At 45.6% G+C, this 21679-nt stretch overlaps 1 protein-coding gene across 1 annotated transcript; it reads right to left on the reverse strand.

The window, feature by feature from the left end:
• Positions 1 to 4172: 4172 nt before the first annotated feature.
• LOC144133828 (uncharacterized) lies at positions 4173 to 21123 on the reverse strand. The gene is made up of 2 exons (XM_077666912.1): positions 20898 to 21123; positions 4173 to 4646 (listed from the first exon to the last, which is right to left on the reverse strand). Exons 1-2 carry the CDS (start codon positions 20940 to 20942, stop codon positions 4173 to 4175), a joined length of 519 nt encoding a protein of 172 aa, XP_077523038.1. The 5' UTR covers positions 20943 to 21123.
• Between the last annotated feature and the right edge of the window lie 556 nt (positions 21124 to 21679).

Genomic DNA, 21679 nt, shown 5'->3' on the forward strand with positions numbered 1-21679 from the left:
TGGTATATATTCATAATGCCTTGCGAGAAGTCGCATAGAGTCATATAAAGCTAGGTACACCAAGAAAAAAATAAAATTTGGCTTTAAATTGGACGCCTCCGCTTTTCACTTAAGTGTCGCAGAGGTTGCAGTAAGCAGTAGCATTTGTTCCTTTGTTCTGCACAGATCAGAACATTGAAAAGGCCTACAATCACTGAATCGGTTCCAAAATAATATTATTGTGACCATGAGAATAGCCGTGACGTGGGCATATCAGGACTCGAGAGTAAATATAAAATTAATCATCAGGAGGAATACAATTTGTTTTTGCTGTCGTATCGTAATCCTTGCGGAGATCTTTTTTTTTAAATTTGCCTCCGATTGGAAAATCATTGGTGACTCAACGGAATATCGGATGTCTAGTTAGGAGAACCTCAGCAATACGATAGATAAATCAGGAAACAAGCGTTATTGCCATATTTTTTGGAAAATACTTCCCTAGACGACAACCCCGCAACTACACTTATGCTCAGCTTAACGCAACACAAGAAGATTACCTGATAGCAGACACAGTACGCACTATGATATCGCCAAATAACACTGCTGGGAAACCAGAGCGAGCACCGCGGGAGCGTAAGCGGGAGCGAGTAATACGGCCAGTCATTTGCCGATGGCATGTTGTGAGCGTCACCAAAGCACTGCAGCCTGGACGTTGTCGAATATTGAACAGAATTTTTTCCTTTACCTTTAACTTCGCATACATCGAAGGCGAGCCCCGTGACCGTCAGTCATAAATGGGCTCGACTGTACACAGCAGCTACGGAGAAAACGTAGCCGATAAGTCAAGTCATCGGAGTGCTGGTGTTTTCGAACTCATTAGTTTGCTTTCTTGCATAGAAGTGGAATACTGGCAGAACTGATGTCGTCGCGCTGCAGCGAGGGCTGTTGCCCACTTGTCGCCAGAAGTATTGGTGAAACAGCACCTTGGGACAGTTTGCGGCACTTCCATGAAATCCCGAAAGACGCACTCAAGGATGGATCTATCATGTAGTCTTCGGTACTAAAATGCAACGAACACTCGTGCGCACAAAGCCATACTCTGCCTTTCACCTTTGGTAGCGGCATAGAACGCAGCCAAGTAGTACGCCGTGGCTAATCTCTCGGCACTTTATGGTGCACCTCCCCACCGGCACTGCTACTGCCCTGCTGTGATTCGGCGCGGCTGTTAGGATAACCTACGACGTCGCATTGCCTGATCGTTTGCTCTGCAGAAGCCTCCATCTGCAAGCCTCCATCTGCGTTGCCAATACGGCGCTGAACTGTTCATCAAAAAGAGACCGCCGACGCAGTAGGTCCACATACGCTAGCTGTGGCACGAAGCAGCTCGCACTGCTCCGGCGCAGGGTAAACTGTGGCCCAGGCCAACAAATTTTTCCGGAGGCATTAGCTTTGTCCCGGGAGCACGGTTAGGTTAGGCACCGGAGGGTCGTTTCCCACTTCGCCATGAGCAGTCGCTGCAAATTAAATATCGTAAAACTAGCCGTGGCCTCGCTTGATGCCTGAGGCCACGCTTCAGTGCTTGGATTCGCTAGGGGCGAGGACAGGGTAGGCGCTTCGCGCGCACCGGAGGTGGTGGTGGTGGTGAAAACTTTTAAAAGGAGAGTTTTAAGGCCAAAAATGGCCCTTTACACATGTGAAGTCCTTAGACCGGGAGCCCGCTGGACGAGGCTGTCACTCGCGCCCGTTGGACTAGAACCCTTTGAGACTCCAGCCGCCCCGAGCAGTTGAGTAGGGCTGCATCCCAAGCTTATAGAGAGTGGAAGGGTTTGAGGGATGGAAAGGATACTTCTGACAGGCATAAACCATGTGGAAGTTATCGGACTCTTCCCCACAATAAGGACAGTGCCCATCAGTTTTGGGGTCAAAATGTTTTTTTTATGGCAGCACACAACAAAGTGTCTGTCTGCAGGCGCCTCAGATTTCGCCCATTGGCTTTACTCAGGCCCTTATCAGGGACCGGAAAAAGCTGATGCCGTTCGCAGTAGAATTTCAGAATTACCCTGAACCGTAGAAGCGGTTGCTTAATCTCTGAGCCGGCGGAGCCTGGATGAGGGGCCCGGTGGGTATGGGCTCCTGCGTCCGCGTCCGTAGCCTCGTTACCTCTAAGGCCCTGATGGCCCGGATTCCAAACTATGCGTTTGGGTGAAGGTTCCGATTTCCTTACTCCATCGAAGGATGTCCGAGGATTGGGAACAATGAATTATAATTCCTTGGACGGCACTGTTGCACGGTGCACCAGGTGGAGTCGAGGAGGTTTCCTATGGTTGCAAAGGGCCAGACTTTTTTGCCACAAAAAACGGATGAGTGCTCAGAGGCCCTAGCAATTAGTTGGTGTCTTAAAGTAAAGCCGATGCAGGACGCTTCAACAGACTGTGTTTAACAATAAAGCTGTGTATACGAATCCGTGCGCACTGTGCGTTCCCGGATTTACGGGCTCCACTGCATCTGGCTCCAGCTCCACTTGCCTGTGCCTTCAGATGTGCGCTCTGAATGGATTAAATTAGCTGAGAACACGTATATAACAGCTGCACCCAACTGCTGAAGCTATTGAATGGAGCCGCAAACAAAAGAGTTGGAAGAGCGCTCCGAGTCTCGCTCTCGGCAGCTTCCAAATCTTTTTCTTAACTGCCTTGCATCTTGTGTCCTGTCCCCAAAAAATGATTTCATTAAAAACTTTGAAGTTGACTGGCACAACCGGGAACGTTTCGGCGTGTGAGCGTACGAAGACACAATGTTCTCTTTATACTGCTAACTGCCTTGTACGATCACAGACCATCGTGTCATCATAGTTTTTCATCGACCGTGGCGATGATCTGACAAGTCTTAACAGGCTCCTTAAAAGGATGACTAGAACTTAGAGTTCCTCTGCTGTTCCGCGCTTGTAAATCTTGGCGCGTCAAAAACAACACCACGCGGACAAGCAAATCGCATTGCCGCGAAGCGCCATAACATACCGAAACTCATCTGGCTGTCTGAAGCGCAGCCAAATATTGCTTTCTTTCCTTTCAACTTTCAGGTTGTCTTTTGTCTTCCTTATGTGATAGTAGAGCAATATTGGTTTCAAAATAAAGCATAATTCAATATTCAACAACTCAACCTTCGTTTGTCAGCCTCAGGAATTCGTGGATCTCTTGTCCTATGATATCATCACGCTTGTACTTGCGAGATTGGCCTGTGGCGGCGATACCTGCATTTTGGTTCTTTCTGTTTTCTACCCCCGCCGCGGTGGCTCAGTGGCTAGGGCGCTCGAATACTGATCCGGAGTTTCCGGGTTCGAACCCGACCGCGGCGGCTGCGTTTTTATGGAGGAAAAACGCTAAGGCGCCCGTGTGCTGTGCGATGTCAGTGCACGTTAAAGATTCCCGGGTGGTCGAAATTATTCCGGAGCCCTCCACTACGGCACCTCTTCTTCCTTTCTTCTTTCACTCCCTCCTTTATCCCTTCCCTTGCGGTGCGGTTCAGGTGTCCAAAGATATATGAGACAGATACTGCGCCATTTCCTTCCCCAAAAAACCAATTATTATTATTATTTTCTAGCTTGCACAAGCTTTGTTTTAGAAAGGGTTGTGTTTTTATGTTTAGGAGCGGGTATTCTATGGATACAAGCCAACTTCTGTTACTCCTCAGAAAAAGTTCGGTCGTTTAATCTGCGGGCTTTCCCTGATACGTACGCTCGCCTAATTAATGCAGCAACCAATAAATGTATCGATTGTTTATTTAAGCATGCAGTTTTAAACAGAAATTAGAGGAAATAAATTTCAAAGAGCAACTTGTGTGGTCCTAAATACGTCCTATAGCAGCAGTAGAAATGCGGATGAAAATAAAGTAACCGCAAGCGACACAAGCATAACTTAGGTGACAAGAGATAATAAAAAAGTAAGATACACTGCGATATTTATAGAACTCAAATGATGTAAATTGACACGAAAAGTTAAACGGAAGATGAAAAGCAGTAGGCGTTTGTAAAGGTTGCAGACTTAGACAAACAAAAAGTTTGAGCGAATCTCTTTTCTCTTCGTTTTTTATTCTTAATACAGCACACTGCGATAATTAGAGACACGTTACCCCTCGGTTTGTTTTTCTCAGGCTATGGCAAATATATGCTTATCTTCAGCAACGTATTTATCTCATCGTTAGGCTGCATAAAAATGAATGCTGCTTAGACGGGTGCTTACATTGATACCCTCTCTGTCCAACGCTCCGACCAGCTCCCTGGCGTAGAAGTATCCAAGGCCGCCGTGAAGCATGGCGTTGGTTCCGTCAATGTAGAATAGCGGCGGTGCCAGGATGCCCAGCGACAGTGACGGAGCGTTCAGCACCGGCACATACTCGATGAACGGTAGGGCACTGCTCAGGCGCTGCCGGTCCTCCTGGGCGCCTGCCTCGGAGCCGAACAGGCTGCGGATGTTGCGCCTGGTGTCAATCCAGAGGTGGGCGAACGAAGAGGCATTCTCGCTGAAGTTGGCGTAGGCCTGCTCTATGCCTTCCTCCGTGAGATACTTTTCGGCGGGCCACAGTACGGTGCCAACATTATTTAGCTTCTGGACGGTGATGCCGATGGTCTGGTTGTCCAGCCAAGAGGCAGCCGACGTTTTGTTCATGGCTATCTGCGATATGACGGAGATAGACCCGGATGGTGCTTCTGAAGGTTAGCCTACGCGGTTCGGCCCAGACTTGGTTGTATTTGTAACGAGTGGCCGTTTCACGGTAACAACAGAGTTGTTCAAAAGCAGTCTACTTTTAACCATGTAATTTTGCCCGTCACGTTCTATATTATTTCGCTCAAGGTTGTCCCAGAGAATTGTTTATCAGTCTACTCTCAACCACGTAATTTTTCCTGTCACTTTCACTGTTACTCCACTGAAGGGTGTCCCAGAGAACTGTTTATCGCTTCACCGTAAGCTAGAAGTGGGCGATTAGCACACTTATAGAGTCCAGTGGCCTGAGCAATATTTCTAGTAGCTGCGGACCACTCACGAGGTGCTGCAGACACATGGGCACTGTGATGAGGTGATTACTGACCCTGAACTAATTGGGTCATCCGTCCCCAAATAATCCTAGGAATGACGGACAGCAGCATTCTTGTATTTTGTTACTGTGTTTTTTTAAAAACTCATTTACACTTAATATTGTGTCCTTGCCGTGTACCTATTTATCCTAGAGGTTTCTTGGAACATCAGATGTCTCAATCTTCCACGTCGAACAATGCCATTCCGGTTCAAGTGTTTCAGACCTCTGTGAGGAAGCGGTTGTAAGGAAAAAGGGGAGCGAATTTGAGATTCTCAGCCAAAGGTAAAAAAAATTTGCATGTCTTATTTTACACAAAAACAATGACAGCTGGGAAAATTTGACACAAACAGATTACACCCTTGACTGTTTTCTAGGCTGCATGAGTCAAAATCAGAAGCTTTAAACGGTTCATCTCTTCACTTCACTTCACTTTATTACCTTAAAGACCCCACTTTGGGGGTGTTACATAAGGGGTGGGAGTACAAATATGGGTTGAATATGGTTGCTTACATGATATTTATGAAATGCATATTTAAATTGTTCACAAAACTTGATTGGCAGGTGATGGCATCAACGTCGTGGGGAAGGCCATTCCAGTCTTTAGCAGTGCGAAGAAAAAAGGATGTGGAAAAAGTGACGGTGCGGGGGCGTTGGCATGACACTTGCAGTGGATGGCCGGTGCGATGAGATATGCGAGCGGGCGGTGTGATGTAGGGTGGTTGTCCGAGGGAACTGTAAAAAAACTTATGAAACAGACTAAGATAAGCAATGCGACGACGATGGGCAAGAGTTGATAAACCTGATTGTCGTTTAAGTGACGATACACTGATGTCGTATGAATAGGCAGAATGAATGAACCTCGTGGCGCGATTTTGGACAGATTCTAGTGAACTGATGAGATATGCTTGTTGCGGGCTCCAGATAGCAGATGCGTATTCTAGTTTTGGTCGAATGAGTGATTGGTAGGCGAGAAGTTTAATACTTTGAAGGGCGTGCCGTAGGTGACGTTTCAAAAAACCCAATGACCGGTTAGCTGATGCGACGATGTTCGTTACATGAGAGCGCCAGGAGAGATCCTGGCACAAGGTGACACCTAGGTACTTGTATGAGTATACAGATTCTAGTGGAACGTTAGCAACGGAGTAAGAGAAAATATGGGGGTTACGCCGGCGGTGAAAAGATACGAGTTTACATTTATTAGGATTAAGCGACATTAGCCAGTCATCGCACCAGGCATGCACTGTGTCAATGTCGTTTTGCAGCTGTGATTGGTCAAAGGTGTTGGAAATCGTGTGGTAAATAACGCAGTCGTCTGCAAACAGACGAACATTGCAAACCAGGTTTGAGGGTAAGTCGTTTATGTAGATTAAGAATAGGAGGGGAGCAAGTACAGAACCTTGGGGTACGCCTGATGTTACTGGAAGAGGGTTGGAACTCTGGCTATTAACGAGAACAAACTGGGAGCGCTTAGAAAGGAATTCTTCGATCCACAATAAGACGTTAGGATGCAGTTTTAGCATGGTTAGTTTTAGCAGTAAACGCCTGTGGGGAACTTTATCAAATGCTTTAGCAAAGTCTAGAAAAATAGCGTCAGTTTGTAAATATAGGTCGAGGTTAGAGTGAACGTCATGAAGAAAGACGGCCAGTTGAGTTTCACATGACAAACCCTTGCGAAACCCGTGTTGTGAGGGATGAAAGAAGTTGATAGCGTCAAGAAAGTCCATGATTTGAGAATAGATGACGTGTTCCATGATTTTGCAAGGTATGCTGGTTAATGATATCGGACGGTAATTTAAAGGAGAATCTTTGTTACCGGACTAGAAAGGACTAGCCGTGTTTATCTCTGTAGGAAAACAATTATAACCTCATCCTAGCGAAGAATTTCCTCATTTCTCCAGGAATATAATGCGCAGCATGAGCCGTCCTAAGTCTAATGGGCTTCTGGATGCCTGTTTTGTAAGGAAATATTGGGAAACCATGAGCACTACGCACAAAATAAAAAAGGGAAGACAATGGGAGATCTCAGTTTGGTGAAGAGAGCATGACATTTTACCTAGAAAATAGCTTTTCAAGAAAACTCACGCTGCCTTCTCACCCTCTTCCACCAATACCCTGTCCCACAGCACACACTGGGCTCTTCTGCAGACATGCAGAAGCCTGCATATTTCCAGCCATGACTGACAGTGACTCCCCAGTCGAAGTGACGTCCAAAGTTCGGCAACAAAGACTGAAGCTTCCACTGTATCTACCTTTTTTTTTTCATGCCACTGACGGCTAATATGGCATGTGCGTTTTGGAAAGCCACCACGAAATTGCGCTAAAGAATTTCGCACCACTCTGTTAAAGCTTCTGACTTGTACGCCGAAAAGCACTCCGCGATCACAGTTTGGAAGTCTCTAGCGTTGTGGCCTTGCCTCTGGGATTTGGTCACAAGGAACTTATCAACGTATGAGAGTCTAGTCGCAAAACCGGCCGGTGATGGCGACGCGCATATGAATTTTTTTTTTCAGTGTAGCTGAAATGAGCTCAGTTTTCAGTGAAAGCAGCGTCTGTGTCGATAAGATGGTACAATAAATCCATAAAGGCTAACTTTAGTTTGACTTTAGCATCCCTTTACGATTTGCTATGGTCATCCTTCAGACTAAAATAAGTTACAATAGGTCTTTCTGCTTTATTCTAAAATAGCTCATTGAACTGAACTCAGAACACGCCAAGAAAGAAATAAGTGCGACACAAGCACCGGTAGCAAGTAAAACGTTTATACCGACTGAGAAATATTGAAGAAAAAAATGGCAATAGTTGGAAGAACATGAAAGAACTATAAATTTACAGCCAAACAAACTTCCCCACGTTTCCTTGCGCCTACCCCTTGCTGTGGCTGTTTTATTTAGTAGCACGGGAGGGGATAATTTTTTTTTAATTCTGTTTTTCTTAAAATAGTTATATTCTCTCGTACGTACATTTAGAGGACAAGACCGAGAAAAATATTTGTTTGAATTACATACCTCGCTGGCCATGCCAACATATTCCTATCAAAATTCATTTATGAAGGATACTTGGATTGATATTTCTACGGTTAAAACAGTTTGGAGAAAGCTATCACGTGAATCACATAGCCACATATATTACAACATTGAGAGCGCGTACAATGCGTCCAGCATCACTCTTATCGGTCAAAAGTCATTAACTAGCAATTGCCTTCGCGGGAAGGCGACTGACCGACTTGCGTTCAAGACCTCAGGCTCTAACGGTGTTTACTTCCGCTCTACAAAAATCGTCTATACCGGTCACGGTGGTCGCATTTCGATGGAGGCGAAACGCTAGAGGCCCGTTTACTGTGCAATTTTAGTGGATACATAAAATAACTCACAGGTATCGAAGTAATTTGGAGCCCTTACTATAGCGTTCCTCATGGCCTGAGTCGCTTCGGGACGTTAAATTCATTAAAAGCATAACACCAACCAAAAAGCACCAACTGTAAGCAATCGTTCCAAACCGAGAAGGGAAAGCCGTGTGACCGAAATGATGCAAGAGAAGTTTTGCTCCCATACCTCCTTACTGTCGCTATTTCAAGGTACTGATCAAAATTTCTGAATGACAACACTGCGTACCACGTTGCATCAGTAATAAGCACAAAGTGGGCATCCAGCCAGTTAACACTGCTTTCCTCAGTCTTCCGCCTCTTGCTCCTCCCTTTTTATTACAAAATTTAGGATGCATTATAGAAATGAAATAAAGTGGGAAATTATTAGAAGCATCTGAAACTCTTTATTTCTTGTGCGGCCCAGAGGGTAAAAGAAAGCAAATAAACTGCATGAAAAAAGAACAACCTATCTTCAAACTCCTGGATGTCTTTCGCCGTAAAGAGGACAGGATGCTCCGGAAATTGCAGAGTGGTTCTCTGGTAGGAATCTAAGCAAGACAGGCTATTACAGCATCTGCCCCTGGTGTGGCGGAATCCAAACAACATATCATGTAACATGGGGCTGCTCCGGTCCCAAGCCCCCCGAACTACACAAACATCACTCCGAGAAACAGTGGGAGTCTGCCCTGCTCAGCTGTGACTTGGCGACGGAAAGCTGATATCCCAAGCAAGAGCAACTGCGGTGGACATTGGGGTCCTGAAATAAGGATTCCACCCAAAATCTTTTCGCCTCTGTATACTACCTTTTTGAAATAAATGTTTTCTACTACTACTACTATTACTTAAAGTCACTTTATACGCGTTGCAGTATTTCAAGTGGAAGTATTGCGCCTACCTCCACGATGCCGGCTAGGTGTTCGTCGATAAAGGTGCGCACCTCGCTCGGGAAGTAGGCGGCTATGGTCAAGGCGGCAACCAGAAGCTTGTAGTTCGTCTCCACTTGCGGGGCACAGTAGAGGGGTCGCGCTTTTTCCGCACGATGCTTGTCGCCATGCATAATGAGGAGGGCGGCCTCGGGGCTGGCCATGATGCCATAGGTCCACACGAATAGCCATGCCAGGTGACGGCGCACGCCACTTTCACCGCATTTCCAGAAGATTTCTCTCATGCTCTTCAACAAGGCCAGGTCACTGAAGAGCACCAAGTCGTCAGGTGTTATGGGCGGGTCGATCTTCAGCACAGAGTTTAGGGCTCGTCACAGGGTCTCGGAATCGGTGATCTGAGAATGCTTTTTAAAATGTCGAAACGGAAATTGACCAGGAACGTGAACCTTTGTAGTGCCAGACCTAATAAGACGGTTGAACACGTAATCTAGCATGTTGTATGTACCGGTGATTTCCTCCGGTCCCGGATCACTATTGGTGTTCTTGGAAAAAAGCTCAAAGAGGCCTCTCTAGGCTTGGTCGAATTTATGCCTCGGTATATTCTTGAAGAGGGCTTTCCGGATCGTCATCCTGTCGTTGTGTGAAAAGAATATGCGGCGTCTGGGATGCACTGGTGTGCTCGGGGGGACCATCATGGTGAACCAAAGGCTGACGCTCCAGTTGAAAGCGAGGTCCAGCATGACATCAATGGCAGGCCCGCTGTCCTGGGGCTCCTCCGGCCACACTATACCGCGGGCGCTCATAAAGTCCTCGATGACGTGCACTTGGGAGAATGTTGAAGCAATTCAGTTTTCTTTGGGAAATTAATCCGGCGGTTTGTAGGTTATAGGGCCCTGTTTTGAAAACAAAGGCGTAATCTAGGAAGATCTAAATTGACGCTTTTTCTATGTAGTCACATTCCCTTGACAGAAATCTTTAATACCACAATTCTTGAGTAAAAATTATATCTGCTCAAAACTTTCACCATTTCATTAAGAGGAAAACTTGTCATATAAACTGGTACTGCGTGTTGAAAGATCCCAATTTCAATTAATTATGGTTAATCTACTACTGTAATCGCTACCCTATACCCCACACATTTGAAAAAGTTACTCTTACACGAGCGGGCGGAAAAGAACCCGTCCTCGCCACTGACCGAATTAAAAGGAAGGCTTTACACACTGAATCTACTAATATATTTTACAGCACGTATCTCCTAAAATATGTGCAAAATGAGCGGTTTGAGCGAGATTCAGTTCTCGTACTTAAAACTGTAGGCAAAACAGTTTCCCTCAACGTACGACATCGATGCGATGAGACAGCTTCACTTTTCGGAACAAGAAAAATGAGGAAATATTGAAATATAATAATGCTGGATAGCACTGTGCGCTTGAAGCGACATTGGACGCAAAGCGTCCGTAACCTTTAAAACACCGCTTTGTTGTAATACGCCTTCGCTAAGCCGCAGCTGTGCGAAGTTTGGAACTTGATACCACGTTAATATAATAAATTAGCTAGGCAGGCAAGATGGTGATAGATATTCAAAAATAACAGCGCGAAAAATGAAGACGAAGGGTAGAAATAAACAGGACAAGCCCTGCTCTCAACTGAAGTTTATTCACGGGATCTAGACAAATATAAGGGAACAGGCAACAACCAAACAACAAAACCGCAAGGTACGCGTGGCTACGTTCGGTTACGAGAGGCTACCTCACTCTCGCGCTGGAGCAGATACGGTATGCTGGCGCACAATCTCGTTTTTTTCGTCATTTGGTATGCTTCAGCAAGTTCTCTGGTCGGTGTTTATACAATATGTCACTAAAGTTTAAGGAAGCAAAATAGGATTCACACTCTCGGCAATGGTCAAGTAAATTAGTGGAGCGGGTGGAAGCTAATGAGTTTAGTTGTTCCCTGAGTCGTGTGTTAATACATCGTCCCGTTTGACCTATATACTTTTGACCACATGATAGAGGTATTTTATGCACTACACATTCAAAGCGCAGAAAAAATTTGTTATGCTTAATCCGACCGGACGCTACAGATTTAATAGGATTGCGAGCCTTTTTGCTACAATTGAAGAAATTCTATAGACCTTATTTGGCGCCGAAATAGCAACATAAAATTCATACGAATGGGCCGCATTTTTAAGATTATATGTGGGGGACGGTGTACATAGGGAAGGACCGCGAACTTTTTCCTTTTCTTTTCTTTTTTGAAGAAGGCGGCAAAGCCGAGTATAGTCTCTAGAGAGGCACCTGCAATTACTGATATTTTTCTGCCATAAGTGGATCGAGGTATCCAGAAAAGTTTGGGTCGGATGACGTCACGTATTTTCAGATAAGATGAGTGTTTGGTTTTCATTGAAAAAAATGGAGTTTTATAGGCCCATGTCTAGTGTGGCAGAAATATTCAAAGCTAATGCATGTGGTTTGCAGTTCCCCACTAAGGTTCCGCTTGATAACCAAGAAAAATTGCAAGATTTCTGCTTGACTGCAGACAAGGGACACATGTGTTGGAAATAGTCACCACGTGCCGAAAAAGCGTTGCGGAACTATGAATCGCATCATTCGGACACAGTAAAAAGCTGAATTTTTGTTTCATCCTTGTCATCGGCATTGTGAAAATCCTGTCACCATGCTATGAAACAAAGCTCGGATATTCAGGCTAAAGAGGCTAAGGGATGCAGGTTATCTAGATACTGTCATCACTTTGGGTTGCAATAAAATAAGTTACAAGCTAAAAAACTCGGCATTGCCGCCTTCTTCACAGAATGAACAGAAAAGGAAAGAGTTCACAGTCCTTCCCTACGTACACCGCCTGTCACCCCAACCAATGTTTTTCGGCGCCAAATGAGCTTAATAGAATTTGTTCAATTGGAGAAAATAAGGCTCGGAATATCAATAAATCTCTAGCACACTGTGGGAATATGAATATGAACTTTTTGCCGTGCTTTGGTTACGTAGTGTATATAATACCTCTATTCTGCGGTCAGATTTACACTGGACAAAGGGCACTCTGTATTAAAACACGGCTCTTTGAACATCATAACTCATTATATTCTCCCCGGTCTACTAATTTATTTGAGCGTTGCCGAGAGTGTCAATCCTGTTCTCCTTCCTTATACTGTAGTGACAATTTGTATAAACACCCCAAGCAATTGACCAAGGAAATCGTCGAAGCCTACCAAATGATGAAAAAACTGACCTTGTGCGTCAGAAGAGCACCTCTGAAGCATCTCTGCACCTGGGCGATAGTGTGGCAGCCTATCTTGACATCAAACTGGCTTTGATATGCTGATGAGAAGCTATTAATGATTAGAACACTGCGTTGCTGAAGACCAAGTGGGCGGCGAAAAAGTGGCGTCGGATTGTCGCAATGATTTCTCCTCAGACGCGTCGTCCAGCACTTGTAAGGGTGCTTGGAACGCTGCTTTAACGCCCAGAGTATTGGAGTGCGGTACTAAATATAGGGTCTATTTTCCGGTAAGTGTCATCAACTGCGGTGGATGGCTGAAGAAAGGTTAGGTGGGTAAATTCTGATGGTCAAAAACCAAATGGTAATTCTTACCTTCCTGCCATTTCCAAATAAGCTTATAATTTTTCTCGTGATTTACCTCTCGCAACTACTGACCAAAGAACACGAACTGTTGTGACGCGTGCAGCCAAAAGCAAGCAGCAGACAAACGCATGCAAACACGCCAACGAGTCTGTGTTCCCGATACGCGACCGCTTTTTTTCTGCAGCACGCATCGCCACCTCATCCAGTCATGCCACGGATGTCTCAGCGAGCAGAGATGATACGACAAGCTCACCGCGGGGCGCCGCGCTCTGGCATGCATGGCGTGAAAACTGCTTATATTAAGGCCTTTAATGGCTCATGCTAACGTCAATCCGCCCGTTCGCCAGTTACGCTCTTCAACTCGATAAGAAAAAATCAGTGCGCACGATGGGATTCGGACCACCAACCTTTCCTTCCTCAGCTGAGCGTGCTAACGACTACGCTACCTCCTGCCAACGCATATGTAGTTCTCCTTTTAGACAACCGTCGAATCAGACGGACGCCCTGCAGCGTCTGCAGCATTTAACATTAACAAAAAAGTGCGTACTTAACATCTTAACCACACATTAGTTACACAAGCGGCAATATCGCGCTAAATGCTTTCACCTCACCTCACTTTACGTCAACAAAGTGCCCCCCTGAATTTTTCTTATTTTTTTTGTCCTCATATTCGGCTAGATTGGCGCTTGCTAGAATCTACAATATTAGTATGGATACTAGGAAGACGAGTTAAAATTTTAAAACAAATGAGGAGCCTAACTGAGATAGGTTAAAAAGACGTAATATTTGTTAGTAAATAGCTTGGTAATTATTCCATCTTGGTTGCGTCCTGGTGGCCATCATCATGGACAGTGTAGCTTCGAAGAAGGCAGTCTTTTAAATTAAAAAGCCAATTCTTAAGTACCAATAACAATATATTATTACATATATTATTATAACACTGCAGCAAATGGCGACATAGCGTAAACTTTTCAGAACGTGCCCGAACGACTATGTTGACGCACAGCAGCTTCTTTGCGAAATCGGCCCCTTTTGGGATAGTTGCTTTTCTAATTCTAACTTTTATCGGTCATCAAACCTTCGTTTTCAGTGAGCATACAGTTTATATGTTTCCATCGCGGCAATCTTTAGTTTAATTTTCAGTTTACTCTTATTAAAGAAAAAGGTAACCTTTGCCACAAGCTGTAGCGAAAACTTCACGTAGGCTCGGAAATGTAGTAGTAGTGAAAACACAGCGCCGTTTTAAGGCAATGGTAATCTGCCAATACATCAGTGCTTGGACGCACACAACACAAAGCGAGAAACAAATACAACCTTCTCTCACGTAAAAAAGGAACCTAAAATACGGCGTATCACAAATCAAGAAACAGGAATAAAATGCAACGACCAGACTACTGAAACATTTTCGTGGCACATACTACTGTTACATCGTCTAGATGTGTGAAAACACTCTGTGGTCAACGTATTCCATAAAGTGGGCAAAGTATAAATATTCAACTGTTTATCGCAGTGCGCCCTCTGTGCACGCTGAAGGTGTTTTCATATCGTGCTGAGATTTTTTGTTTTACAAGAAAGCATAGAACATAGACGTTTATTTTGAAGGTTTTGTGACGAAACATCAACTTGTAAATATACCAATATAATACTGGGACAATATATTTGAAATCCGGGTGACAATTTCAATGATAGTGAGGTAAAAGAGTAGCTATGCTTCGGACCCTTTGGTAGCCTTTCGTTGCAGACGTGAATACAGATCCAATACAATAAGCCTTCAGTGTCCCCTTAAGGTATAGTACACAGTGCATAGGGCTCTCTGACCGACCATTTAAGAGCTGTCGAAGCAGGTTGTAAAGAAATTCTAAAAAAGTTCAAAATGTTTGAAGGAAGCCAATAGCATGTTTTCTATACCTACATCTCGAACGTTTCTCAACCGTAGGGGCCTGTCTTACAGCGCCAGCTGTTTTAGCCATTATTTCCTCCCGTAACGCGTAGTCGTCGTTGTTGACGCTGAGGTAGATGAACTCCTGTCGTCGATAAATATTTAGGCGGCGCGCTGGCACAGAGGCGGCTCTGGATTGCGCAGGTTGTGTAATAGCGACATTTCATACTTGCGGCTGCACAGTAATAGACGCTGCAGTGATGACAAAACTGCCATCTGGGGTGTAAAACATCAGTTGCTTTGCGTGAAAGCGGGTGGGTGCGGCCGAGGCCGAGCGCCGTTTTCTAAGTGCTACACGTAGGCCACAAAAGCACTGTGGGTCGAAAAACACATCAGTGATGACAAAACTGCCATCTGGGGTGTAAAACATCAGTTGCTTTGCGTGAAAGCGGGTGGGTGCGGCCGAGGCCGAGCGCCGTTTTCTGAATGCTACACGTAGGCCACAAAAGCACTGTGGGTCGAAAAACACATCGGAAATGCTGCCTGAAAATGCGTTGTACCTGTCCACACATTTCTCACACCACTAATGCTCATAGTAACATTACGATCCCAAAAAATGAACATAATTATCGTTCTCTAATGCGTTTTGTCACCGCTGCGTAAATCACTGCGCGAGCTAGTCAGCGCTGATGCATAGTTGCACCCCCCGAATAAACGCCTGTAAACTTATTCGGCCTCCTCATGTGCATTTATTACCGCTGGCGCATGCCCGTTGAGTTAATAGCCATTAAATTTTGGAAGGCCGTCCAGATGCATCGCTGCACAGCGAATTTCAATCATTAAGTGAGTGGTGACCTTGCGGCCTTGCGAGAATACGAAGTGAAGCAGAATAAAACAAGCCGAATGTTGGAGCCAGTGCTAGTTGCAATTGTTACTTTGTTCAAAACAGCTATTGAACTGTTTCACAGTTCGGCACAGTCCTGAAAGCGATGGCGAGACGGCGTTGGGAACCGACGCGCACTTCCTTTCAGAAGTATTCAATTTTCGCTAGCAAAGCTTGCAGAATTCGGTGACCGTTTTTTTGTGCTAATAGCTAGTACCGTTGAAGCATTTGTGCGGCACCACTTTGTCTCGGTTGTCGCAAAATGCACAAAGAAGCGGAAACACGAGAAACGGAGCGAAACGCCGCGACGCAGCACAACAAAAAACAGCGCCGGTTTGTTTACATGTGACCACCGGGAGTTATGCGCAGCTGTCATTTCCGCTACCGAACAAAAATTTGTTTATGAAGCGGCTAATGTAGTCTGGACATTGTCTATTAATAAAAAGATATTTTTGCTTATTTCTAGTTTTTATGTCTTTTTTTTCAACGCATGATGAGTGCAACGCTGTTCTCAATGGCTCCTGTGGTTCTAACGTATCCGAAAATTTCGCTGAGTCGATATCCATCGACTCAACAGTCATTGAAATCCGCTGTTACGCCCCGGCAGATCCCCAGTGAGTTCGATGTCCGTGGACTTAATGGGCATTGAAATTGCCCATGTGACAAAAGTGGAACCCCCGGGAAGAAATTCATGGTAGCTGCCCGACCCTCGGCATTCATGAGTGTTTAGAGGGGGAGGAAGAAACCTGCACGTGCACACGTGCTTGGTGATTTTTATTAAAAGATGTACGTATTTGTCTCATAAATAAGTCACACTGTGTTCTACTGCATATCGCTCTTGTCTTTTTCACGAGAATTGAAAGAATGGCTCCCGATCCGCCGAGGGCAGAGTAGGAACATCACGTAATTGTTGCGCTTTTTAGAGCTCCTCTCTGTTTTTTTTTATTCCTTATGTCCTGTTGGCTTTGCAGAATTGTTTTTTAATGATTCATGAATTATCCGAACAGTGGGGGTTACTTGACCTCGTCGCCTCCTCAAAATGAACCGAGAGGTTGATTATATGAAATAAAATAATTATGTGTCTCAGGAATTATTTCGGAAGCAATCTGCATAGAGATGAGGCAACGTTATGATTTCGTTGAAGAACTGCAGATTGGGCTAGTTGGTGGTCTCTACACTCCACTGCTGTTTGTACATGATGATTAGCGCACAATACAGATCGCTCAGGCATTCCACATTCTCAGAAAGGGCGATGGATGCGTGAGCAAAACCTCGATTAACTTGCCGTGCAGGGAAATGAGATTGCTTCATTGTGGCTAGCGGGGTTGACGATAGCGCACGTGCCTTGGAAGGGTGTTTCATGTTCCTTCTCTTTTAATTGCTTTTACCGCATGTGGGCGATTGCCGTACACCGGTGTTTGACAAGACGTCCTAGCGCGTGTGTGGGCATTGTATAAATTGACTGCTTATTTTGGAACAAAATTAAGTTCTAAGTTCAGCGCCTTCACTGTCTCTCGTCTCGTCCTTTACATTATTAAGCGCTGGTTTTTATTAAGATGGTTCACCTTAAAGAACTTCATATGGTGGAAACTATCGGGAGCCATCCATGGATGCGTCCCTCATAGTCGCTTTCTCACATTGAACCCCGATAAATCAAGCTTCACCAATGTTCTCGCCATGCACTAGATCTCTTGCGCACCATTTTACAGTGGTATCAGGAGGATAATTGTGCCTGACACTTTGTCAACGCTAAAAACGGTTGAGATGATAATGATTATATCTCACCGCAATCGACATCGTCTTCTGAACTATGTCCACTGCTGCACCAACATGGCTTTCTAAATGACATCAAATCACGCCTCTATCTTGAGAGTAAGTGTCCGGCTGCTAGCAAGTACTCACGCCGGAGCAAAAGCAGCTTTCGTAACCTCCTATGGAGTGTACGCGTTCAAAGTCATGACGTTAGTCCTTTACACTGCGCCCGTCACTTTGGAACAAGTGGTCGACACTATTCTCTGCGGTTTAAAGGTGCATAAGAGTTGCTACTACCCACCCTGTCAGCGTAAAAGCAGTCTAAAAATACCCCATCGACGCTGGCATCCAGCTGAATCTCAAGATGTGCCGTTGTGTAGTCAGCCAGCTCAGCATCTTAAGCCGTACGGTGACCAAAGATGGCGTCCTTACTCACCAGGCTTAACTCGGAGCTTTTACTGGTTTTTCCAAACCGGCTTCTGAGGAACAACTATTCTGCTTGATTGACCTCTGCTGGTGGTGGCGGTGGTAGTGGTTGTTGATTAAAATAATATTAAAAAGGAAGGAAAAGATTTTTGCTATCCCCGGCAAAAATATTTTTCTTCCTTTTTACTATTATTTTAATAAACAACCAATGCTGGCATTTTCAGTTTTTTTGTTTGTAATTTCCCTACCATCATTTCAACTTTGAAGCACAGCTCACGGCCTCTCACAACGCCGTCTGCCTGTGGTCAGCTTGCGATACAGCGCTTAAAACACTTCCCACAGTTCTGACTTTGGCTGCCACATTACGCCCCATTGAACCGGCTGCGCATATATACCAAAGTCCCCCCCCCCCCCCTCACAAACACACACACACACACGCACTAGTGACACCAGCTTCGAAGCTGCTCTGGCCCAGCCCAAATTGTGAGCTAAACAACACCTCGTGGCTTACGCAGGCCACGCACTAACCAAGGCAGAAATGCTTAATTCGATCAGCAAAAAATGAAATCAGACCATCGTCCGGGCGATTAAAAAAATTCGCCTGTACTTGTACGGCCGCACGGTCGCTCATTCGACACTGTTACAGACCACCACACCCTTTTCTGGCTGCGATCCCTGAAAGTCCCTTTTCGGACACCTCGACAGTTCATCGCTGTGCAGAATATGATACCCAGTCTGACCGCAAGCACTCTGACGCATACGCTTTTTCCCGATCGTCAGTGTCGCTTGACGTTTCGTTCGCGACTTCAGAACAACGCAGAGACTTATGCCTGGTGTAACTTTTCGATCTTCTGGCAAGCGCGCTGCTCTCATCTTCAAGAACAGCATTTTGCTCATTGCAAAGGCTCCTCTATCAGCGCAAATACGTGGCCGATAGCCGACACTGGCTACTCCTCAAACCTCGCCCCCTCCTTACTGCGATCCGCCTCTCATGATATTGACCCTCGATATGGCCATGCCGCTGTGTTAAACACATATGAACGACTGCGACGATTCCTTTGGCGAGGCATATAGGCGTTTTACGCAAGTAAGTACGCCTGTGCACCCACTGACAGCGTCGCAAGCCCCCTACATAGCAACCACCTGCTCCACTGCAGCCCCTCCATTGCCCAGAGCGGCTATTTGATCGCGTTGGCATCGATATTTAAGGTCCTCTTCCGTACACCACTCTGGAAAATCGCTGGATGGTTGTGGCCGTCCACCACATCCCTCCATAAACCTTTTAAAGGGCTCTTAACTAAGTGTCTACCGTGCAGCAGACCATCAGCTATTTCAATCTCCAAATCAACTGGCTCACCGATCGCTACAGTCGAACAATCAGTGATGTGCTTTGTATGTACATCGCATCTGCAATTCAAATCGGCCATATTTCGCCATTTGTTACAGCTGTACTGGGCACAAGCGGGCTCTGTACACTACTTCTCTTGTATGGTCGGCAGCCTTCGTCTACGCTACACAGCATGCTGCCCTACTGCTTCGGTTTTTTACGCTGTAAAGCACGCGGAAGAATGCCGCCATCTGGTTTTTTCGCCAACTGTGAAGAGCAGTGTCACAAGAAATGCCGTACGGCCAACAATCGCCCTGACCACAGAACCCTTCTGGGCACTCAAGTATGCCAATGGGCACACTGAACTCCACCAAAGCTTTTGTACATTTACCGCGGGCCCTATTGTCTGTTCCAGCAGGCCTTGCCTGACAAGTACCTAGTTGAACAGCTAGCCCCATCAAGTGATTTTCCTTGAGAAGACGTGACATCCTCCATTTGTGCAGTTAGAAGCTAGACTACCATGACGCCGTAATTTCTAACATTGTGTTGCCAGGAGTGGTTCCTATGTTTTGTGGGGGGATGATTCTGGTGAAGAAGATAGGCGACCAACATCCAGGCGGAAGAACACAAGCGTTTCTCGTACGGTAGACTACGCGCTCGTTCTGGCCAAACCATGGCTGTGGTTTCTAAAAACGACCATCGCGCATTGTCCTTGTCTAACGGAACCTATTTATACAGCCACAACTGAGTTACAGTATTAAACAGGTCACGATCTCATGACAAGAACGTGCCTGAACAGATAGCAGGGATTACTATGGATGTCTTGAATAAATCGTATGTGAATCCAATACAATGCTCCTGCCAAAGCAGGAGCACGTGCATTGTCTCTTCTTTACTTGGATATCTCCCTGCTAGAGCTTTTTATGCTCCTGTAGCCATGGTTATCCAAAGGCACTTTATTGTGAACAGGATCGACCATCCTGTCTCCTCCATTAAGTTGGCTCCGCGCGCCGTAAATTAATTTTTATTGTAGGGAATGCCGCCTAATTTTGTTTCAACGGAAGCGTCTCTTGAATCATCATTATCATAGCAGAAATGTTTTGGGGAGCGTGTGCGCTAGCAGTAACTGATAAGGGAAAGGAAATATTAGCGTTTAGGCAAATTGGCCTGCTTTGTGTAAAACGCTGCGTGCTTTCGCAGGTGCGTTAGTCTATATTTAACGGTGGAGCACTGCCTATTGTGATACGGATAAGATGTGTCACATCTGGCAGCTAAAGAGCGTTCCAGTGCACCTGCGATGCTGCCAGGCTGTGCGCATCATATGGAAGACTACGCTGCGGGGCGGACTCGACAATATTATGCCTTTCAAATATCTCTGGCCATTATCTTCGTCACAATTATTGTTTTCAGTGTCCATAGTCTGCTTATACCTGCGCTTATTGAGCCGAAGTTCAACAGTATATACGGCACCGGAACCGCTAAAATGCTAAAACACCTATCGCGATGCGCTAGAGGATTTATCTAAGATTTCATATGCTGAAAGATAAATTGGTGATATAGAACTAAAGCACTGCATGCCACTGAGTATAGCACTAATGTTGGCCCATCTTAACCCAAAATTCCTATTGTAAGCGTGAAGCATAGATGGTGCAAAAACCTGCAATTTGGGCAACGTTTACGAACATCATTTTGCGGAGCGCGTTTGGATGAGCATGCGATATATCGCATCCACTCACCGAGAAAACCGAGTGTTCCGAGTGGGCCTTGAGCTTAGCGTTCATGGCCTTGAGGGACTCCCGCTTTTCGCGGCCCGGGGATATCGTCAGCAGTGCTTTACCACCGTCAGGTTCTGGCGAAGGCACTGGTGCGTTAGGCAGTTTGTATGCACCGGCCTTGGGATGGGTTGCACTGGAGAGTCGACGGATAGCGCAACCGCCACTGTCTGCGGCTCCTCAGCTGTTCCCTTCTCCTGTAATGGCGGCAGCAGACGGTGTGAGCGTACAGCAGGAGCCAAAATAGATCTATCTTTGAACGTCACGATGGTACTCGAATTGATGCCATGAGTCAGACACACCTTGAGAAAGAAATAGGAATGCTGCTCAGAAGAGGTCTTCCTGCCAGTGAAGTGGCGTCCACCATGTGTTATAACGGCTACCAAGGCAGCAGCGGGGGCTAGTTAGTTAGTCAGGTGCGGCTTATGTAAAATGCCATAAAAAACTGGTAATCCCATTGGACATGCAAGCCTCTTATCGAAAGGGGCAAGAAGTGTAAAGGTTACTAGCAAGGTTAACCGCATCGTCATGACAACTGATCGACACCATTAGCTGGAGGGTCTCCTCTGAAGGAAACTTGCTACATCGTTCTACAGTTTTATCCGACTACAGTTACCTAAACTTAATGGTGAAGAGGTGACAGCTGCCGCTATGAAAGAGTTTCAGCAGCAAGACACAATCGCACTATTCTCTTGTAGCCTAACCACGTATTTTTCCGCGATGGAATTCAAATATTCTTTACAATT

Source organism: Amblyomma americanum, chromosome 5, assembly GCF_052857255.1.
Source record: "Amblyomma americanum isolate KBUSLIRL-KWMA chromosome 5, ASM5285725v1, whole genome shotgun sequence".
Taxonomy (NCBI): domain Eukaryota; kingdom Metazoa; phylum Arthropoda; class Arachnida; order Ixodida; family Ixodidae; genus Amblyomma; species Amblyomma americanum.

Bases quoted from the DNA above. Each gene is read 5' to 3' on its own strand.
- LOC144133828 (XM_077666912.1), bottom strand. From the start codon at position 20,942: ATGAACGCTAAGCTCAAGGCCCACTCGGAACACTCGGTTTTCTCG. The intron at 4,647-20,897 runs GTGAGTGGATGC...GTCATATCGCAG, and splicing joins CGGAACACTCGGTTTTCTCG to ATAGCCATGAACAAAACGTC.